We start from the raw sequence: 19,506 nt of genomic DNA, 5'->3' as shown, positions 1-19,506 counted from the left end.
TTCAATTAAAAAATAAAAAACACAGATCACATCGGTTGTTTAAAATTCATATATAATGCATAAAAGATGAATAATTAGTTTTATTACATTTCAGATTTTAGAGATAGTACTTGCACATTTTAGAAGAACTTTATTCTCAAACAATTGCTTCTGTCAATAACGTTATACAAAAATATATCACGATATAGAACATAACGAAATAAAACTTATCGAATGATTATTTTAATATGATTTTGCACTAATAAAAATTTTAATATTTTTCTCATAACTTTATACTTAAAAGATTACTGACACTGAGCCACTTATTGATTATTTCGAAATTCACTCCTTCAGAGAGAAATTTTTATAATTTTTTAATGAGAATGAGTTATTTAATTCTAAAAATACGTCTGCAGATTCTGCAGTCATTAAAAAGATTACTTTTTAAAATAATATCATGGTTTAAACTATGCTAAAAATTTAAGATAGACAAATATTAATGAATCGATTTTTAAGTAATGGTAATCAAATTTACATTACGCATAACTGGTCAATAACATGTAGATATTATTAAGATAATTTCATTCACCACTTCACAACTGAAAATTCTACGTTTTAATTATGACCAGAGGGCATCAGAAATCCAACACGAAAAAAGTTTTAATAGTGATATTTTATCACGTACCAAGCAGTAAGCCAGAAATCACTGCCATTGAAGAGTGCTTGAGTGGCGATGTATGATATCAACAGCAGAAGACGGTGAAAGAGTCCAGCTCCAGATTTCACGTATTCTTTGTATACTTTGAATTTCACGGATCCAGTAGATTTTATTTCTTCAGTCGCTTTAGGGGCTTTATCTTTCATTTTTTCCCCTTCTATCTAAATAAGATTTATTTCACATTAGACACAATAAAAAGTATAGTTTTATTAATCTCTATTATCCGATATAATCTCTATAATCCGATATAATTTTAACCGACGCTATTCCCGAGAGACCGCTATTACTATAAAAAAAATACAATAGTTTTCAACTAATTTCATTTATTAATTGAAAACTCAAATGAACTGGACGGTAGAAGCCATCTCGAAGTTAAAAATGTTATGAATATAAAATATTCGGTATTTTATACCGCACAATATCACTTCCCATCCTACTTTTGCACATTGATCAATTTATTGTTGCATGAAAGTAAGAAGTGCTCACATTTATGTGTTTCTTTGGTACATCATCTATAAGACAGACAAAACTTGTTCCGCCCAACCGGATTAGTGGTTAGCGACGTTCACTGCCGTACCGAAGCGCCCGGATTCGAATTCCGGAGAAAGCATCGGTGTTTGTAAATGTATACGGCCTGGACGCGCTCTAAATATGCGACAAGCCGAAAGTCCTTTCGAGAGGTTCTGGCATGGAGGTAGGAAGCCTTACCTCCATGGGTTTTGGTGATAGGTGAACTCGTCCCCTTGGTGTGCTCTCCTTCAAAATTGGAGGGTGGAATTGAGCAAAGTCGTGCTGCCACCTATGGGTTTCCCAAGTGTCTTACAAACAAGAGCCAAAATCTAGCCTTCTTGAAGAATTTCGTTTGCTTGATCTGCTATCAGACAAGCGAGATCAGTCATAGTAACAACAAAGATAAAACTTGTGTGTATAACTATGTATTAGAACTTCCAAGTTCACATAAGATAATGCGATTTGGTCTGAACGTTACGAAGGATACGGAAACATCGAATGATTATGATTCTATTGTATTAGCAAATTATGATACGTTACATGGAAGACAGGAAAACACTACTGTCACATCGGTGTAAACTAATCTCATAGCAAAGTTTCATATTTTTAATGACTTCTCTGTTGAGATTTAAGATGGTGCAATGTTGCCTCTGTTGAGATTTCAGATGGTGCAATGTTGCCTCTGTTGAGATTAAGACAGTGTTAATAGAGGATTTGGATCTGGACTATACAACTTGCTTAACCACTCTCAAAAATGAAAATCTTTTCGGAAGGAATCTGCTAGTTATTGAATATATTTAAAAGTATATTGTTTTCTGCTTGAGATATCTGATATATATTTCAGTATAAACTTACCTCATCGTAGTCTTCCCCTACAGAAGAACTTATGGAAAGTGTGGATTCGTACATAGGTATGGGAGTGGTGCCATCTGTCAGCTCATCAACCATTGAAATACTACTAGCAGTCGAGGTCATGGAGGCTAAACGCTGACGACGTTCCTGTTCGTAATCTTCCATTAAGGACCCTAGATCTACTCCAGCTTCAGTCAATTGATCGTAAGTGCCTAAAGCCAAACAACGTCCCTAGAAGAGAACACAGAATTAAAAACATAGCGAACTGGGATAAATATCCATAGAATGTAGGGTGTTTCATTTCTTATGAGCTTTCGTTCAAAAGTCTTACGTTTGTTTCTGACAGATACTAAAGCTGTCTCTTAGCAACTGTGAAAGCACTTTTCTAACATCTGTATCTGAGTAAACTTAAAATTGCTTCGTGCCATCAACTTAAAATTGCTTCGTGCCAAAAGCATGCATATATGAGGCTGACAAAATTTGTAGCCTGTTTCATTCTTTTTGTTGGGTAGAGGCGAGCGAATGTTTTTTCTTATACGCATGCGTATTAATTATGATGGCGCAGCTGTCTCTTCTACCGACACATCCGTCATTCGAGCTTCGAGCGTAGGGAGATGGTGAGATGTTACTTGCTGTGTGATGGTGAATACGATTTCCTGTGTGATCCTTTTATTCATTATACGTGTAAATAAAGTGTGTTGTCCTAAATCGATGGCTTCTTTACTCTAAATATTGGCCTCTGAACAACAAATGGTAGCAGCTCCGTGGTTTTGTCCAGAAGAATTGGATATAAAATACCAAGTCGAAACCAAAAGTGTCTCAGTGGAAGCTAAGAATGGAGAAGTGGAACGTTCCCGAATTAACTGGAGAGAACTATGTTATTTGGTGATTGAAAATTAAAGCTGCCTTATCACTGAAAAGACTTGACTCGATAATTTCAACAGTAAAACCAGAAAATTTAGACGAGAAAGATGAAAGATTGTGGAATGAGAAAAACGCTGACGCCGTAGCATATATAAAACTTTCACTATCGGATCAACAGGCGCTTCAGTTCTCCACAGAAGAGAATGCAAAAATTCTTTGGGAAAAAATAAAGTCAACATTTACGGGACAAGCCGAAGATCGAAAAATAGATGCTGGTAATGAGTTAAAAAATTTAGAAATGAAGTTGCATGAGTCGGCTAATGATTATATCGCAAGAGCGAGAGGAATAGCAACTAAGTGTCAATCGCTAGGACTAGATGTATCTCCTCGGGAACTGGTGTTTTACACACAGTCCGTGGAGGAAAATTCTCTCGAATTAGGGAAATTGTAAAAACTCAGCGTGAAAAAACAATTGATGAAGTACTCGAAATACTCCGTGAGGAAGAGTCCGTTCACAATTCAACGAATGGGAAACGACCTGATGGAAACAACGCAGAGGCGTTCATATCAAGAAGGAATAAAAACTATAAGCCAAGAAATTGTTACATTTGCCGACGACCTGGTCACATCGCGAAGGACTGCTATTACAGAAACAAGAATTCAAAATGTGAGTTATCCAAAGGTAACAAGGACAGAAAGAAGTCGCAATCTACGAGTGTGAACGTTTCATCTCGTTCTGATGAAAGAGAAAGTGATTTTGCTCTTCAACTTACGCGTGAAAAAAATGATGAATGTGATAAAATTTGGTTGCTGGATAGTGGTGCAACCGGACACTTGGCAAAAGACTTCTTTTGGTTTCAGAATATTACACCAGAGGTGAGGGAAATTTACCAGGCAGGTAAACACTCAAAAATATATTCAGAAGGTATTGGTACTGTTAAAGCAAAAGCTATAAGTACAAAGAATTCTAGTTTTATTAATTTAACTATTAGTAATGTTAGTTATATTCCTGATTTAAGAAATAACTTATTGTCACTCACTGCCTTAATGGATAAAGGATGTAAAATTGAATCAAGGAATAATTCTGTATTAGTTTTTAGTAGGTGTAATGAATTACTTTTTAACGCATTTAAGAATAACGGTAGGCCTTGAAGTTAATTTAGAACCATATTATAATTCTGAATCTTGCATTGCTAATGATTGTACTGGTAATAATTATGAACTTTGGCATAGTAGATTGTGCCATTTAAATCCAAAATATATGCTTAAAATGAAAGAATACATTGATATTAATGATGTAAGTGATTTTAAGTGTGAAACTTGTGACATAAGTAAAATAACTAGAAAAAGTCATCCAAATATTGACATTAATCAGAGTACAGAAATTTTAGAATTAATTCATTCGGATCTATGTGGCCCTGTTCAAACTGAATCAATTGGTAGATCTAAATATTTTATGATCTTAGTGGATGATTTTTCTGGAATGTATTTTACTTATTTTCTTAAAAGTAAAAGTGAAGTGTTTGACTCATTTTGTAAATTTAAAGCTAAGTATGAAAATTTAACTGGTAAAAGAATTAAACGTTTGAGAACAGACAATGGTTTAGAATTTGTAAATCAACAATTAGATAATTATCTTGTTGATTCGGGTATTTTTCATGAAAAAACAATCCCATATAACAGTGAGAGTAATGGGAAAGCTGAACGGGCAAACAGAATTCTTTTAGAAAGAGCTAGGACATTACTACATGAGAGTGAGCTTCCGGTATAATTCTGGGCAGAAGCAATTAATTTTAGTACTCAAGTACCAAATTTAACACCCCGGAAAGGAAAAGAAAAAATTCCTTTAGAAATTTGGACTGGTAAAAAACCCAAATTAACCTTTGTTGGTAAAAAACCCAACAAAGGATCTAAAAAGGTTTGGATGTGTGGCATACTTTCACATTCCGAAAGTGATGCGAAACAAATTTGACATACCAGGGAAAAGAGGGATAATGTTAGGATATGCTAGAGAAAGAAAAGGATATCGTATTTATGATATAGCAAGTAATAAAATAATTGAAGAACGATCAGTTAAATTTAATGAATCTTTAAAGGGTAGTAATTATATGGGAAAAAATAAAACCTTAGAAACTTAGGATATTGAAGAATTAAAAGGAAGGGAAACGAAGTAGATCAAAAACCACACCTCGAATTGGTTGTTACGGAAAATACCCAAGCAAGCGAATACGATGACTCATCGAATTTCGAAATCGCCGACATAAGCCGTTGTAGCAGGGGTGATGACATCTGATAGCTATGAAAAAGGTAATAAATATGGAAATGAAATACCATTAAGACGATCCGAGAGGCTCAAATCAAAACAACTACCGTCAAGTATAATCAGTAATGTTTCGAATGGTTTTTCAGAAGCAAAGTGCTAATTGGTATGACTGGAAATCCACAATGGAAAATGAAATAGATTCATTACATAAACACGAAGTGTGGGAAATAGTAGAGAGGCCTGAAAAAACAAAATTAGTAAAAAGTAAGTGGGTGTATACTTTGAAGGAAGGAGACTCTGGGGAAGTAAAATATAAAGCGCGTTTATTAGCGGCTGGGTTTAATCAAATAAAAAATAAGGATTACACCGAATCATATTCACCAGTAGTTAACATTGAATATTTTAGATTATTGCTTGCACTTTCAGCTAAATTAAACTTGACTGTTAAATTTTATGATGTACTTGTACAGTGACTTAAACGAGGATGTGTATATGACTCCTCCACCTTGTTATGAAAAACTGATTGGAGAAGGTAAAGTATGTAAATTGAAGAAAAGTATTTATGGGTTGCCTCAATCCGGTAGAAATTGGTATATGAAAATAAAAAATGAATTAGAAAAACTTGGGCTGGTACAGTTAGCATCTGATAATTGTATATTCATTTATAATGATACCAAAAACATTTTTATATTGTGTTTGTATGTTGATGATTTAGCTGTATTCTGTAATAATAAGGAAATGCTTGAAAATATTGTTTCTAAATTAAAAAATGTATTTGAGTTACATGAAAATACTAATTAAAAATTTTTAGGAATGCAAATAGAAAAACTTGAAAATGGTATATGTTTGTCTCCAACAGAATATATTGAATCTTTATTGACTAAACACAATCTGCAAAATTCTAAAGCAGTAAAAACGTCAATCGTTAAAGGGGCAGATAAAGGTTTTTCATGTACAAATGAAAAAATTGAAGCAATTTTGTATCAGGAATTAATTGGGGAACTTTTATATTTAGCGAATAGAACGCGTTCTGATATATCATTTGTAACAACTTATTTGTCACAATTTAATCATGTACCAGAAAAAAGGCATTATCTTTTGGCTAAAAGGGTATTAAGGTATTTAAAAGGTACAAAAAAATAAAAAACTTTTCTATAGCAATGATTTTGGAGTTTTAAATGCATATGCTGATGCTAGCTGGGGAAATGCAGAAAATGGTAAGTCATTTTCTGGTGGTACTATTTTACTAGGTGATTCATTGATTTATTGGAAATGTCATAAGCAGAGAAGTGTTAGTCTGTCTACTTGTGAAGCAGAATTATTTTCTATTTCTGAAATTTGTAAGGATATTATTTGAACTGTAAATTTATTATCAGAATTAAAATGTAAACAATTTTTGAATGGTGCAGTGGTCTTGAATACAGACAGTCAAGCTGCCATCCAGTGGATCAACTGTGCAAGATCTTCTACGAAATCCAGACACATGAACTTACGTTTCCATTTTATGAAGGACTTAACAAAGAACAATGTTATTAAGTTGGAATATTCACAAACTGATAATATGATTGCAGATTTTCTAAGAGTGCCAGTGAAGAAAAATTAATGTATACATTGAAAGTAATTTCCTTAATTTCTTAATGTAATGTGTTATATATTGTTTGTATTTCATTTTTGTATTGAAAAAATGTTGCTCGCATGAGGGGTGTGTTGGGTAGAGGAGAGCGAACGTTTTTTCTTATACGCATGCGTATTAATTATGATGGCGCAGCTGTCTCTTCTACCGACACATCCGTCATTCGAGCTTCGAGCGTAGGGAGATGGTGAGATTTTACTTGCTGTGTGATGGTGAATACGATTTCCTGTGTGATCCTTTTATTCATTATACGTGTAAATAAAGTGTGTTGTCCTAAATCGATGGCTTCTTTACTCTAAATATTGGTCTCTGAACAACACTTTTCAATTCTCGTTAAGGAACATTCAGTTTGCATGACTTTGCCATACAGCTTGCTTGACACAGAGCCCCTGGAATGCTGAAACTGAAGTCTTTTTGAGGATAACATCTTAGGTACAGGAATGAGAATTGTAGTTACTTTTTGTAGTTTTCCGTTGGATGATTTCCGTCTTTTAGGTCATTTTGGATGTAGTTAATCATTTTCACTCGTTGTTCTTCGAGAAAGACTTGAACGGGACTTTCTTCATCCAGCATTGTTATATATGACTTCTTATCAAGTAAAGACCATAGACTTTGGAACTTTCAAAATCTCTGGATGTCATGGTATGCCACAACACCCCTAAAACATTCCTTTCAATATTAGTTCATGCGTGTAATGATGGCAAGACAACTATATCAATTGTTCGTCCGAATTCCCTTTCACTTCTAGTACATGCCCCTTGGATAAGTCCCGTTATTAGATGCTGTAGTACATTAGTACAAAGCAGTGTTGGAAATTTCATTGATCAATGTGTACAATCCCTAAATATTATCCAATCGTCTTGAAATATATCTTTTACATCACCGAGACTTGGAGCGTAAGCAAAGTTATATGAAAATCATATGATTTGGAAAACTGAAACTCCCTAACAGAATGTTTACTTCCGAGTTAAGATATAATTGAAGATGTGAAGAAATTAGTGAAAGAAGACATTCGAATATATTAAATAACGAAGAAAATGATGATTTTAAAATATTACTGTTGTACTGAAAATAAAACAAAATGAGTTTTCTCATTCGGCTTTTGGCAACGCAATGTATTATAGTTTATCTGTAAAGGTTATCTGACAACATTTTTGAAAGAAAATATGAAATTTTTGTTTCCAAATAGAAAGGTTTTGTTTTATTTTTATCTGCCTTCTCATTCGGCTTCTAGTAACGCATTACAAATACAGTTTATTTGTAAAGGTTACTTGCCAATAAGTTTGAAAGAAAAATATGAAAATTTAGTTTCCAAGTAGAAGGGTTTTATTTTATTTTTAGCTAGCCGCTATGCGGCCAGCCTTTATCTGGCTTTTAAATGTACCGGAAAACAAACGTCCTCTCGACAAATGTCGTATCCAAGTACCTCTCGACAAAAGTCCAGTATCCAAGAGAAACATTAAATTAAAAAACTACACAGAATTATCGCCCTTATTTTTTCGAGTGGCAACATAATGGCAACAGTGATATATCAGCAACAATGGCTGCGTGCCATTGTTGCTGCCTGATATCATTTTGATGCGATTTCATCAAAAAACATAAAATAATAAAAAAACTCATTCGAATTTTGAAGAAATCGCTTCGAGGTGCATTGGCTCTTGTCTAGATGTACCGAATTTCGTAGCCCTGGATCTATTAGCCTCGCAGCACAAACGAAAGAGACACACACATACAGACTCTTCCTTTTTTTATACGTAAAGATAACAGTTATTATTTTAGTTACGTTGCCCTATTAGCAAAATACGTCACTCTTCATTAACAATATAAATTGGCTTAGAATACATGAAAAAAACTTGAAATACGATTCTTTTACGTTGTAAGGTTTACCCTAATTTGCTAACTGTTATTTTAAGTTAAAGCCACTTTCGTATCTTTTCTAATTTAAGCTTACAATTTCCTACCAGAATGTGTTTTCAGAATCGCGGTTAAATGCAAATGAAGGAAGAACAGTACTTAAAATCGCAGTTCCACTGACTTCTTTAGAGAGTCAGAGATTCTGACTTAGCGCGCATTCGCCTTTTGGCTACTCTTTCTAGCTATTTATGCTCGGCCGTATTTCAGGCCCTTGATAACTTCGCCATTTAATTAGCATTTAAAGGACCAACTCCTTTAGAATTTTGATAGCTTCGGCTACATCTTTTTAGTTAAGCATTAGTTAAGTTTTATTTCTTAGTATTCTTGAGTTCAAGCGAAAGTGGAAGCTTTTATGTACGTCCTGAGAAAGGGCCATCCACGAACTTTATTTTCAGTAATAAAGGGTAATTAACCCGAACTTTATTAACCGAACTTTATTTTCAGTAATAAAGGGTAATTAACCCTTCTCAAGTTTATGTGTCTATCTACTGAACTAAAGCGACTATTCGCTTACTGGTTCTCAAAGTTCCACACATTTAGCTGTAAATTCTAGGTTGGAACATTACAACGTAAATCATCATTATTGCAGTTAATGTAGTTAACTTTATGTAGAAAAACTATCATAGTGTCTCCTTATTATCATAGTTTGAGTTAGAACTAAAAGGGGGCCACTGAAGTTATAAATTAACATTAAGTGAAAATTAGCGTACTTTATTAACCTCTTTCTCTGGCTTAGTTCACTCAAACTGAAGTTAAGAAATTTTAACCTATTTTTGGTAAGAATAATGAGAGCTGAGATAATGGATGGTCTTTCTTCTGTAACTGCATAGTTGCCAACCTAAAACTATGAAAACCGAGACTTTCTGCAGGTTTGCGAGCTGCGTAGCGATACCATTTCGAAAAAACTCCAAATTGACTTAAATTCACTTTAGAATGCGGTTAATAATTTCTGCAGGTTAATAAAATAAGGTTAATAAACTATTTATAACATGATTTGGATACAAAATATATCAATTTTAAATTAAATATTCAGAATTTTATATTTTTTAGCTAATTTCTCTTTGTAATTTTCTAACACTCTGATATTGAGAAAATACTGAATTAGGAAGGAAAGCTGTTATTTATCAAAGTACTTATTAATACCATGAAAATAAAATTAATAATTAATATACATATTATGCGGATAAACTCAATAATGTACTACATAGAGATGTAAAACAAAATTAAATACAAATTTAACCGATTAAACATTGCTCGAATCTTCAGAAAATGTTTTAGAAATACACAGATCAAAACTGACAGATCCAATAAAATTATGCTAAAATCTCTAGTGCTGCGGAAATGGAATTTGTACATTTTCATCAATTCAATAATAATTGTTGGGTAAGAGAATAAAAGTTAAAAACCAGACGATTACGTGATCTACTAGGATACAAGAAGATGTGATAAAAAAGCAAAGTTGGTACTTTTGTCATTGTGAACAGTTAGTAAATACTGTCAAATTTGCGAGATCTGAAATAAATTTAATTTTTCAGATTTTTAGTCTTTGTGGCAACAGGTTGATCACATAAAGATTTTCGTTATATTGTGCTTTATTGATTGTGCTATTATAAGTTTTAAATCCGACTTAAGTTTTCTGAGGGCGCAAGTTCGTTAGAGATAAAGAAGCGTCTGGGAAAGAGGAACATAAAGTCTGTAGTTTGCTTATCTCATTTTCTTACCTCTTTTAAGACGAGAATTTGGGAAGCACCTTTTAGAAACTGGATTTGATGGGTAGCCAGAATCCTCACTTTGTCCTTTAGATAACCATTGATGCACCTGTCATAAAAATTTCGTATTGCAGTTACCGTATTATGCAATGATAGGAAACCTTTTGTTATAACTGCTTATATACAAAGAATTACACAGTACAGTATTGAAAAGTAATAAACATATACAGTTTGACTATCTTTTGGTAAACTAGTTTCAAACTCTAACAGACGTAAATCGAATTATCGCTGTGCCTGAAATCAGCTGCAAAGTCTTGAAAAGATTTTAAAATAAACGCTATATTTAAACACAAACTTGGAAGTAAATATACGTCTTGTGCTCACAAAATCAGCCACCACTTGTGGCGATCAAGCTAACGCAACAGTTAAATTCAAATTCAAAACGTAGACTAGAAGTCAAGGATTACACAATTAAATTCAAATCGAAGTTGGCTCAAAACTAGAACCGGTGTAACAATTTAAAAGGCGGCAGCAAATACGCAAAGGCGAATAATTATGAACTTAATCGAGATGGCAGAACTAAAGTAACGTGTGCTCGAAAGGCAAAAACACGCTCTGTCTTACAATCTAAAAACCTCAGCTTAAATGCTCTCCATCTCAATTTACATTCTGGGAAATTATAGTAAAGACTGAAAATTTATAAATAACTAGTTAATTAAAATAATAAATGCTACAAATATTTTATAATAAAATCAGTGGTAAAGTTAATATTGCATGAAATTAACTTTAGATTAAAATAATTAAAATAATAATTTTTATTTGGAGCCCCAAATGACATCCAAAATAAATTTTTGTGCAGAATATTCCATTTTTAAAACAGAAATAAGGCGGCTTTAACAAGATCTAATGTAGGGGTTCTCAACCAGTAGTAAATTTCCCTCTGGGGTTAAATTTTCCTCTGGCATTTCATACTTTCAAGAAGGCTGGGCAAGACGGTCAGCGTTTTATTTAGCTGCTAAGTATTTAGTTTTGGTTTACGAATATAAAAAACTACTTTTATTCAAGTTTTGGTATTTATCAACATTTTATTTACATTTTTGTTCTTTAATTTATAAAAATAAATAAAAAATAACTTATATGTATTTTCCTAATATATATGTATTTTTGTGAGATTTGGGAAAAGAAGGGAGGGGAATGATCTTCTAGCAATGGTGAAAGGGGTGCACGGAGGAAAAAAGGTTGAGAACCACTAATTTAATGATATTCAATGCGAAACATAAGAGCAGCTAAACTCCAGACATTCGGATCACTTTTTTTTTTCGAATTAAAATTAAGCGTATGATTTATTAGTTAAGCCAGTTAATTATTTCTCATTTATTTAAATAATATAAAAGATAATATAATGTAAATTTATTGAGAAAGTAAGCGTACCGGCATATCGTTACTATTACTTCAAAAAATAATTTTATAGCTTAGTTTCGGTGGACTAAATGTACGTAATGCGTTTTATTTCGCGCATAATCTTTCGTGCCTATGTAAATTAATTCAACGTATTTCGGCAAGTGAACATTTCCTGTATTGTTTAATTTTGTTTTTTAAAAAACGATTTAGCATTTTATTTAATGACAATCAAAATATTTTATTCATTTTTTAGCTGTATAATTTTCTATTAAAATAAAACACGATAAACGAAAAAATAAAATTCCTTCATTTGGCTTAGAGTTATATGTATTTGATTTGCTGAAAGAGATAACTCAATTATCTAGTTTATTCTTTCAGTACCCAGATAGGCTGTGATCTCAGCTTAGTCGGATATATGGAGTTCCAATATAAATGCTATTAAATAAATTAAATAAAAATAAAAGATAAATAAATAAGCAAAATTAATTAAAATGTAAAATCTAACACATTTACAAAAATCTATGGCGACAGACAACAAAAAAAAAAAAAAAAAAAAAAAAAAAAAATGTGGTTTGGTTTCATGCTACAGTGGAAAAGAAATCCGAAAACTTTTAAGTTACAAACTTTTCGAAAAGGTGTTTGGATACTGATGAATCAACTGCACTCAAAGGGTCATCCAAAAGAAAGATATCAGCATCGAAGTACATAGCTCTACAAGTAAAATAACAAAACAAAAAATATTTAATTTAAAATGTAGTCAAAACTTAAAAATAAAATAACTAAAATAATAACAATAAGGAGAATAAGTAAGAATAATAAAATAAAATTATTTTAAATAAATAAAATAATAAATAAACAAAATGGTAGAAATATTTAAATAATAAAATAATAAATAAAACTATAAAATTATTTAAATAAATAAAATGATAAAATTATTTAATTATTATTTAATGATAAAATTATTTAAATAAATAAATAAAATTATTTTAAGTTTCACCTCGCAAGATTAACTCGAGCTTTCTGCCCACCACTTAAACTGACTCCTCTCTCACCAACCGCAGTCTGATCTCCGTACGGAAATTGTTCGATATCCTACAAATTAAAGTAACATAAATATTCACATTTTATTAATACTAATCAAATATCATTAAATATTTACAAAACTAGGCAACTCTCAATTTTACATTGGAAATCGTATCCTAGGAATGCTCTACGACTTCCTAAAGAATACTACCCGGGTCATAGTTTTAAATGGAAGAAAAGCTGAGAAAAGCGAAATTTTGAGCTGATTCGATCAGTTTCACAACTCTGAATACGGAATAATCACCATCTTTTCATCTTTAATCGTGGTATCATCTTTTCAGTAAAATCGAGGAAATAAAAATCGCACGAAGAACAATAAGGAGAAAAATAAAATCGAATCTATAGGTGGGGGAATAAATAAATAAACAAACAAATAAAGTAAATAAAAAAGTTAAAAAATAATGGGACAAAATTTTATTTTTGTTTTTGAAGGATGATTTGGAATTAAATTCATTGATTAAAACTAATAGACTTTTCAGATTAAGGAAAATAGAGAAAATGTAATTTACCAACTGAAGTTAAAATAATTATTAATAGACTAGCAATGATCAGCAATGTGTTAATTACTACGTGCACGCAGAATTTTAATAACCGCATAAACAAAGATAGGTTCATAAAATCATCAATAAACTTCCATTCAGATTTGGAATGAAATGTGCATTTATCAAAATTACAAATCTAAAATTTATCATGACTCCTTTCTCCTTCATATATAAAAAAAATTACGTTTATAAAAATAAAAATAAATAAACAAGCAAATAAAAGAATGGAACATGCGAACTCTTGGGAACCTCCCCCGCCCGAAAAAAGTAAAAGAATAAAAATGAAGTGGCGAAAAAAGACGAGACGCATTTAATTCTAAGCACGGTTTTGAGCCCAAATGAGTCAGCTGTTCACAAATGATCATTTATTCTTTCGACTGATAGGATGAAATGGGTTCTAAGAAACTTAAATTAATTACTTCTAACTGGAATGAAGATGGGAATAGGAAACGAAGTGACACGTACCTTATCTAAGGCGCAGACAGTCAGAACAGTTTTGTATCTGTTCTCATCAAAAGTGCTGCCGAAGATCACGTTTTGTTTGACGCTACCTCCGAATACCCACGGTTCTTGAGATGCGTATGCCACCTTTCCCCGAACTTTAACTTCTCCGGAAACAATAGGGAGTTCTCCCAATATAGACATCAATAAAGAAGTCTGAAATAAACATGTAAAATGTCAATTAGCAAAAAATACTGAAAGCCACTGATATATTTTGAAAAACGTCAATACCGCCAATTTAGCGAGATAGCATTTTATCTCAGTATTAAACAGACATGCCCCTGTAATCTTATTTTTCTAGCAAAGGTTTGATTTTTCAAGCATTTCATGTAATATAATACAAAAGATACTACAACTTCACATATAATTTCATTAAATTATTTATATATATGTTACGGTGAAACACCGAAATCTGGAGAATGTCGACTTTCACCGGTGAATGCCAACATTCACATAGTCGCTTGGGGTATGTCGCTTGGGGTATATTTCACAAATATTCTTATTTCTGACTTACACAGGTAAATGTCGACATGTAGTAATGGTGAATGTTGAACATATAAGAATATTATATTTTCTTCTTCGTAATTCAGTCGCGAAAAATGTACTTGAGACAAATAAGAACTTAAGAACATAATTAAATGATTCAAATCTTTTTTATGGCAACAACTTAAACTATTATGATACTTTGAATTGCACAAGAGGCCCTTGCTTTTACAACTGCATTTATTTGTGGAACACTTCCTTTTGCAAATGGCAGCGTATACATATACTCCTCTCTTTTCGACCTACACCAGAGCATATCTGTGATAGTCCATATACACCGGTGAGGGTCCGAGTGTACAAGAATGTAGTGCAATGTTCAATCTTTCACCGACGTATTTGGTGAATGTTGACATTCTCCGGTGAAAGTCGACATTCTCCAATTTCGGTCTTTAACGGTAACATATGTACAAAATTCATAGCAATAAGGTTACAGGGGTAAGTCCATTTAACATTCAGGTAAATGACTAATCCGAACATGCAACGGCGGCATTTACAGATGTGATGTAACGTTTATCTTTCCACAAATGTTGTTTGTATAACCGGTGTCGGCGTCTTAGGTGGCGTCCAGATTCGTTTACCTTCCATTCGCTGAGCCAGATCTTTTCGGATGATGGTAACAATGGCTCTTGTATTGATTGTCATATTGCAAGGAACTCTACCTCGTTCTCTTCTCCATCTACTTATCGCCTACAGAAGGCATTTCCAACATAGCCTCCGACATAGACATCCTACCGTAGCACAACCAGGGCTCAAAATTATAAGTGGAGACTTCAATGCCCACAACATATCTTGGAGATATCCCGCTAATGGCTAATGACTTAGAAGATTACATCTCCAAAAACCTCTGTCTCCTGAATCAAGCCAACTCGCCTCCCACTTTTGATAGTTGCCACAGGATAGATTGGCCAGATTTAACCCTTTCCACCCCGGCAGACGCCAATCTCATACACAACTGGACAGTACAAGATGACATGAGTGCGTCTGACCGCAAGTATCCATCGACATCATCGACATTGACCTTTACCATCAACAGCTCTGTGGAAATTTCCATCATCAGGCGTTATAAATTGCGAAAAACTAAAATAGCTGCAGTAAAATGTAAGCTTCATTTGCTACTGGCCTCGAAACTAAATGAGCTGCATGATTATACCCATAATTATGTTTGGACACATACACAGATCAGCTGCTACGAGACATCCAAACTACTTGCAAGGAAATTCTTCCGACTAGGAGCACAAAACCTATTACGTAGCTTAATTGGTGGACGAAGAAGTTACGCACAATGCGACAACGCTTCCGCGTACTTCGCCGGAAAATCCGTAACAGCCCACCAGAGGAGAAAAAACCAAGACTAATGCAATTCCAACAACCAAGAGCAATGTATAAGAGGATTATTCTGTCTGCTAAATGCAGAAGCTGGCAGCAATGCTGTACAACCAGCTCTGAACCCTACGGAAGTCTGCAGAAGATAGCAAAGTCTTCACCCCTTCTCAAATTTGCATTCAGCTCATCTCCTCAGCCACAGAAAGTGCTACATCTTCTATCTTCATCACTATCATAGATGATATCTTTCCTACAGACGATGCTTTCAGCGACACAGATTCCCAATCTCGAATTCAACACGACTCTTCAAAACCAACAATATCAGACAACGTGCTCTTAACTAATAAGGAATTAAAAGCCACCTTCCACTGTCTTCCTAAGAAAGAGCTCCAGAACCGGACGGTCTTGACTACAATATTACCAAGATAACATTTCTCTCTCACACAGCATTCTTTTGGGTATACTTTAACAAACTTCTAGCGTTTCATCACTTTCCAAAAGCTTTTAAATTTAGACAAGTTGTCTTTTTTGCTAAGAAAAATAAAGAACCGACAGTCTCCTCCTCTTTACGGCCGATCTGTTTACTTTCTGCATTAGGGAAGTTTTATGAGAGGTTGCTCGTCAGTAGACTAAAAGACCACATAGAAATTCAGATTACATAGGATTCAGAGCAGGGAAATCCACTACCCATGCACTAGCAGAACTCTAAGCGGCAATTCAAAACAACTGACAGAAGAAACAGCACTCAGCTGTCATCTCCCAAGATCTAAAGGAAGTCTTAAAGACTCTCTGTGGTGGACTGCTATCAAGCAAGCACTAAGGGTGTCCAGCTAATCTATACAAGACCTTCTGCAATTATCTTGCAGGCACAGAACTTCTCATCTTTACCAATAATGGCACACAAGGCAGTGCAAACAGCCTCAAATGTGTAAGCTCGTACGGTGATGATCTCTCAATACTCCGAGCTAAACTGAAAACCGATGCTTTCTCCGGCCTTATATAGTTTTCCTTGTACGCCAAGAAATTTCAGGTACCATAAATTTTGCGAAAATTTTGGAAGGTATATACGGTTAGATAGCGACTGACACATTTACAATTACATAGGTATCGGGCCAGTTACAGTTACACAAGAGTTAGATCGAAACTTTATCAAATATTAGCCAAGCCTGGCGACTTTTTGCAATTTCTTGGAAAATCTGGTGGCAAAAACCTGTCCCTAAAACTATCACTACCTAGGCGCTAAACTCGACAAGCCATTTGCCTCAATATTAAATGGACTTATTTCTGTACCCTTATTCTTCCGGCGATGCTTAGCATTCTGATGCCTGTCATGTTACATTATATAAGAAATAAATCAATAAACTTATTTACACATATGCAAAATTCGTAACACTATGCATACATTTTTTTAAATTAATCATATAAAGAGATCTCACAAGAATTTTCAATATATAATCTTTTAAAAGAGATGTTTCATTTGGTGACTCACTTTTCCACAGCCAACAGGTCCGACGACAGCCAGGAGTTCACCAGGTTTTACGGACAGAGTCACATTTTTCAGTGTTGATTCACCGTCCTGAAAATTAACATGAAGTTATATTCTTCAGTAACACGAAGTAACCAGACTTGGTAGAAAAAGTTTGTAGGGCAATTTAAAAGCAGAACTTCAAACAGTTATCAATTTTAGTACGTCGGGCAAAGCATTTATCAAAATGGGAAACATATTGCTCAAAATGTTTAGAAAACACAAACTCAGTTAAATAAAATGAAGTTTTAAATACCCAATATATTGAAGTTTTTAACTTTGTTATTGAATACTCATTTTATTAATTCAGGTGTTTCTCCTTCACTTCGTATCTCTCGCGATACTGCTTTGATTTCGATAGCTTACTTCAAAATAATGTCTTCAAAAGTTGTAATTATATTTAAGGAATGTCAACAAAATGCAGAGTTTTTTTTAATACTGAGCAAAATTTGGCGAACTAAAGAGTAGACAGTAGATTTTCTTTTCCTAAAAATGCGTAACAGATATAAATGTAACAACAATTTTGTCTGTTTACAAAATCATTTAAAAAATGTCTTTTTAAGCAGATTGCATAGTTGCAGTTAGTTCCAATCACCCGGTTTCTAATTATCTGGAATCATCTTTCTTCTTTTGAAGTCATGCAAATTTATACTTGCTGTTAATTTATTATCGTGTTTTAAATTTTTGTTTATTTAATTAACACAAAATGATAAAATAGTATATACTTTTAAGATTCTTTAATTAGCTTACAAAAATGAATATTTTACCTTATAATAAAAAAACAGTTTAATTTAAATCTATCAACATATCACACATATTATTCCATTTACTTGAATAGCAAATACGGCAATAGTTTAATTGTGGAAATAAAAGAACAAAATTCACGGGCTTGGGAACAAATTATCGCGGCTTGGGATTTGAACTAATAAGCTGCTGTGAAAATTTTCGTGAACATATCAAGAGAAGGTTATACCATAAATGCAACAATAATATATATAACTAGTATTTAATTAAATAAAAATATATTACGCTTTTTTATTTGAAACTTACAATCAGTCAATTTCTGGAGAGTATTCAATTCCCTTAGTTTAGATCAAAATTATCATTTAATTAAATGCTGGTTTTGTACATCAAACTGGTCACCGCTCGATTTGGGTTCATGGAGTTTAGCTCATGAGCCAACTCGTCGGAAGATACTGCGGCTATGATAGTGAAATGAGTTCTGTTGAAATGAACGTAATAGCTTGAAATTTAGTTAATGATGACAGGACACTTTGATTTACAGAAGACTTGAGCACACGCACCACTTGAGAAATCAGGAAGAGACAAAATTGTGACAACGTTGTTTGAACAAAGTTACAGCTAGTGAGTTAACTTACGTAGAAAGAAATATCATCTAAACATATGGGCAGATGATAAACAAATAATGAAACTGAAAATAAATACGTATACGGAACTCTGCAGAATGTTGAATATAGTTAACAGCGTTAAACATAGAATGAGGAGTGACATGCCCCTGCACTGTTATTACTGTGGGTAATTTTAAATTTATGGGCTTGTTTGGGGAAGGCTGCATATAGCTTGACATGGCTGAGTGCACAGTGGCACAGTATGTTATTGACTCAGCCAATTTTATTTTATGCGGACTGTTACTACTAGTCTTAACGCTCGAAGCTGATCAGATTGTGGAAGCTGTTTTTGTTAAGGTAGTGGTATCTTGATGTTTATAAGAAGTCAAATCGGTAGTGGTTCGCTGTTCCTTCGCTACCGCATACATAAAGTTTTGTGACAGTACGCCAGAAGCGGTGCAAATATGCTGGGAATGGACCACAGAAGTATTGTGCCAGTGCATAGGAGCTGCTGCTTAATTCTATAGCCACATTTGAAAAGAAGTGGAAAGGCCCTGCGATTCATGGTGGCTGTGAGCCATTTGTCTTGCTACCTTTTTATACTAGCATACAGATTTCTGCACTAAAAAGCTCTTCCACACACGCACACACACACACACAAATAAAAAAAAATATATAAATAAATAAAATAAAATAAAAATAAAAAAAAAAAAGAGAGAGAGAGAGAGATCGTTCGTTATCGAAACGTTTATTGGCATTGACAAGCAACTGGTCGTATTCTAGGAGTCTAACAAAGC

The 19,506-nt window shown here is 33.4% G+C and overlaps 1 protein-coding gene across 3 annotated transcripts in view; it reads right to left on the bottom strand.

The window, feature by feature from the left end:
• LOC118190953 (ATP-binding cassette sub-family C member 4-like) overlaps positions 1-19,506 on the bottom strand; it is a 123,943-nt gene that overhangs the window by 40,051 nt on the left and 64,386 nt on the right. For all 3 annotated transcript variants that reach the window (XM_085812827.1, XM_085812826.1, XM_085812828.1), the window contains 7 exons: positions 17,325-17,411; positions 13,934-14,125; positions 12,841-12,935; positions 12,468-12,554; positions 10,455-10,551; positions 2,063-2,290; positions 665-858 (listed from right to left, as the gene is read on the bottom strand). In XM_085812827.1, coding sequence (XP_085668953.1) covers positions 665-858; positions 2,063-2,290; positions 10,455-10,551; positions 12,468-12,554; positions 12,841-12,935; positions 13,934-14,125; positions 17,325-17,411 — 980 coding nt within the window. The remainder of the gene's footprint in view (positions 1-664; positions 859-2,062; positions 2,291-10,454; positions 10,552-12,467; positions 12,555-12,840; positions 12,936-13,933; positions 14,126-17,324; positions 17,412-19,506) is intronic.

Source organism: Stegodyphus dumicola, chromosome 3 (assembly GCF_044657685.1).
Source record: "Stegodyphus dumicola isolate Sdum_Otavi_A_Nest chromosome 3, ASM4465768v1".
In the NCBI taxonomy this organism is placed as follows: domain Eukaryota; kingdom Metazoa; phylum Arthropoda; class Arachnida; order Araneae; family Eresidae; genus Stegodyphus; species Stegodyphus dumicola.
This window is presented reverse-complemented; position numbering and strand designations above follow the sequence as displayed.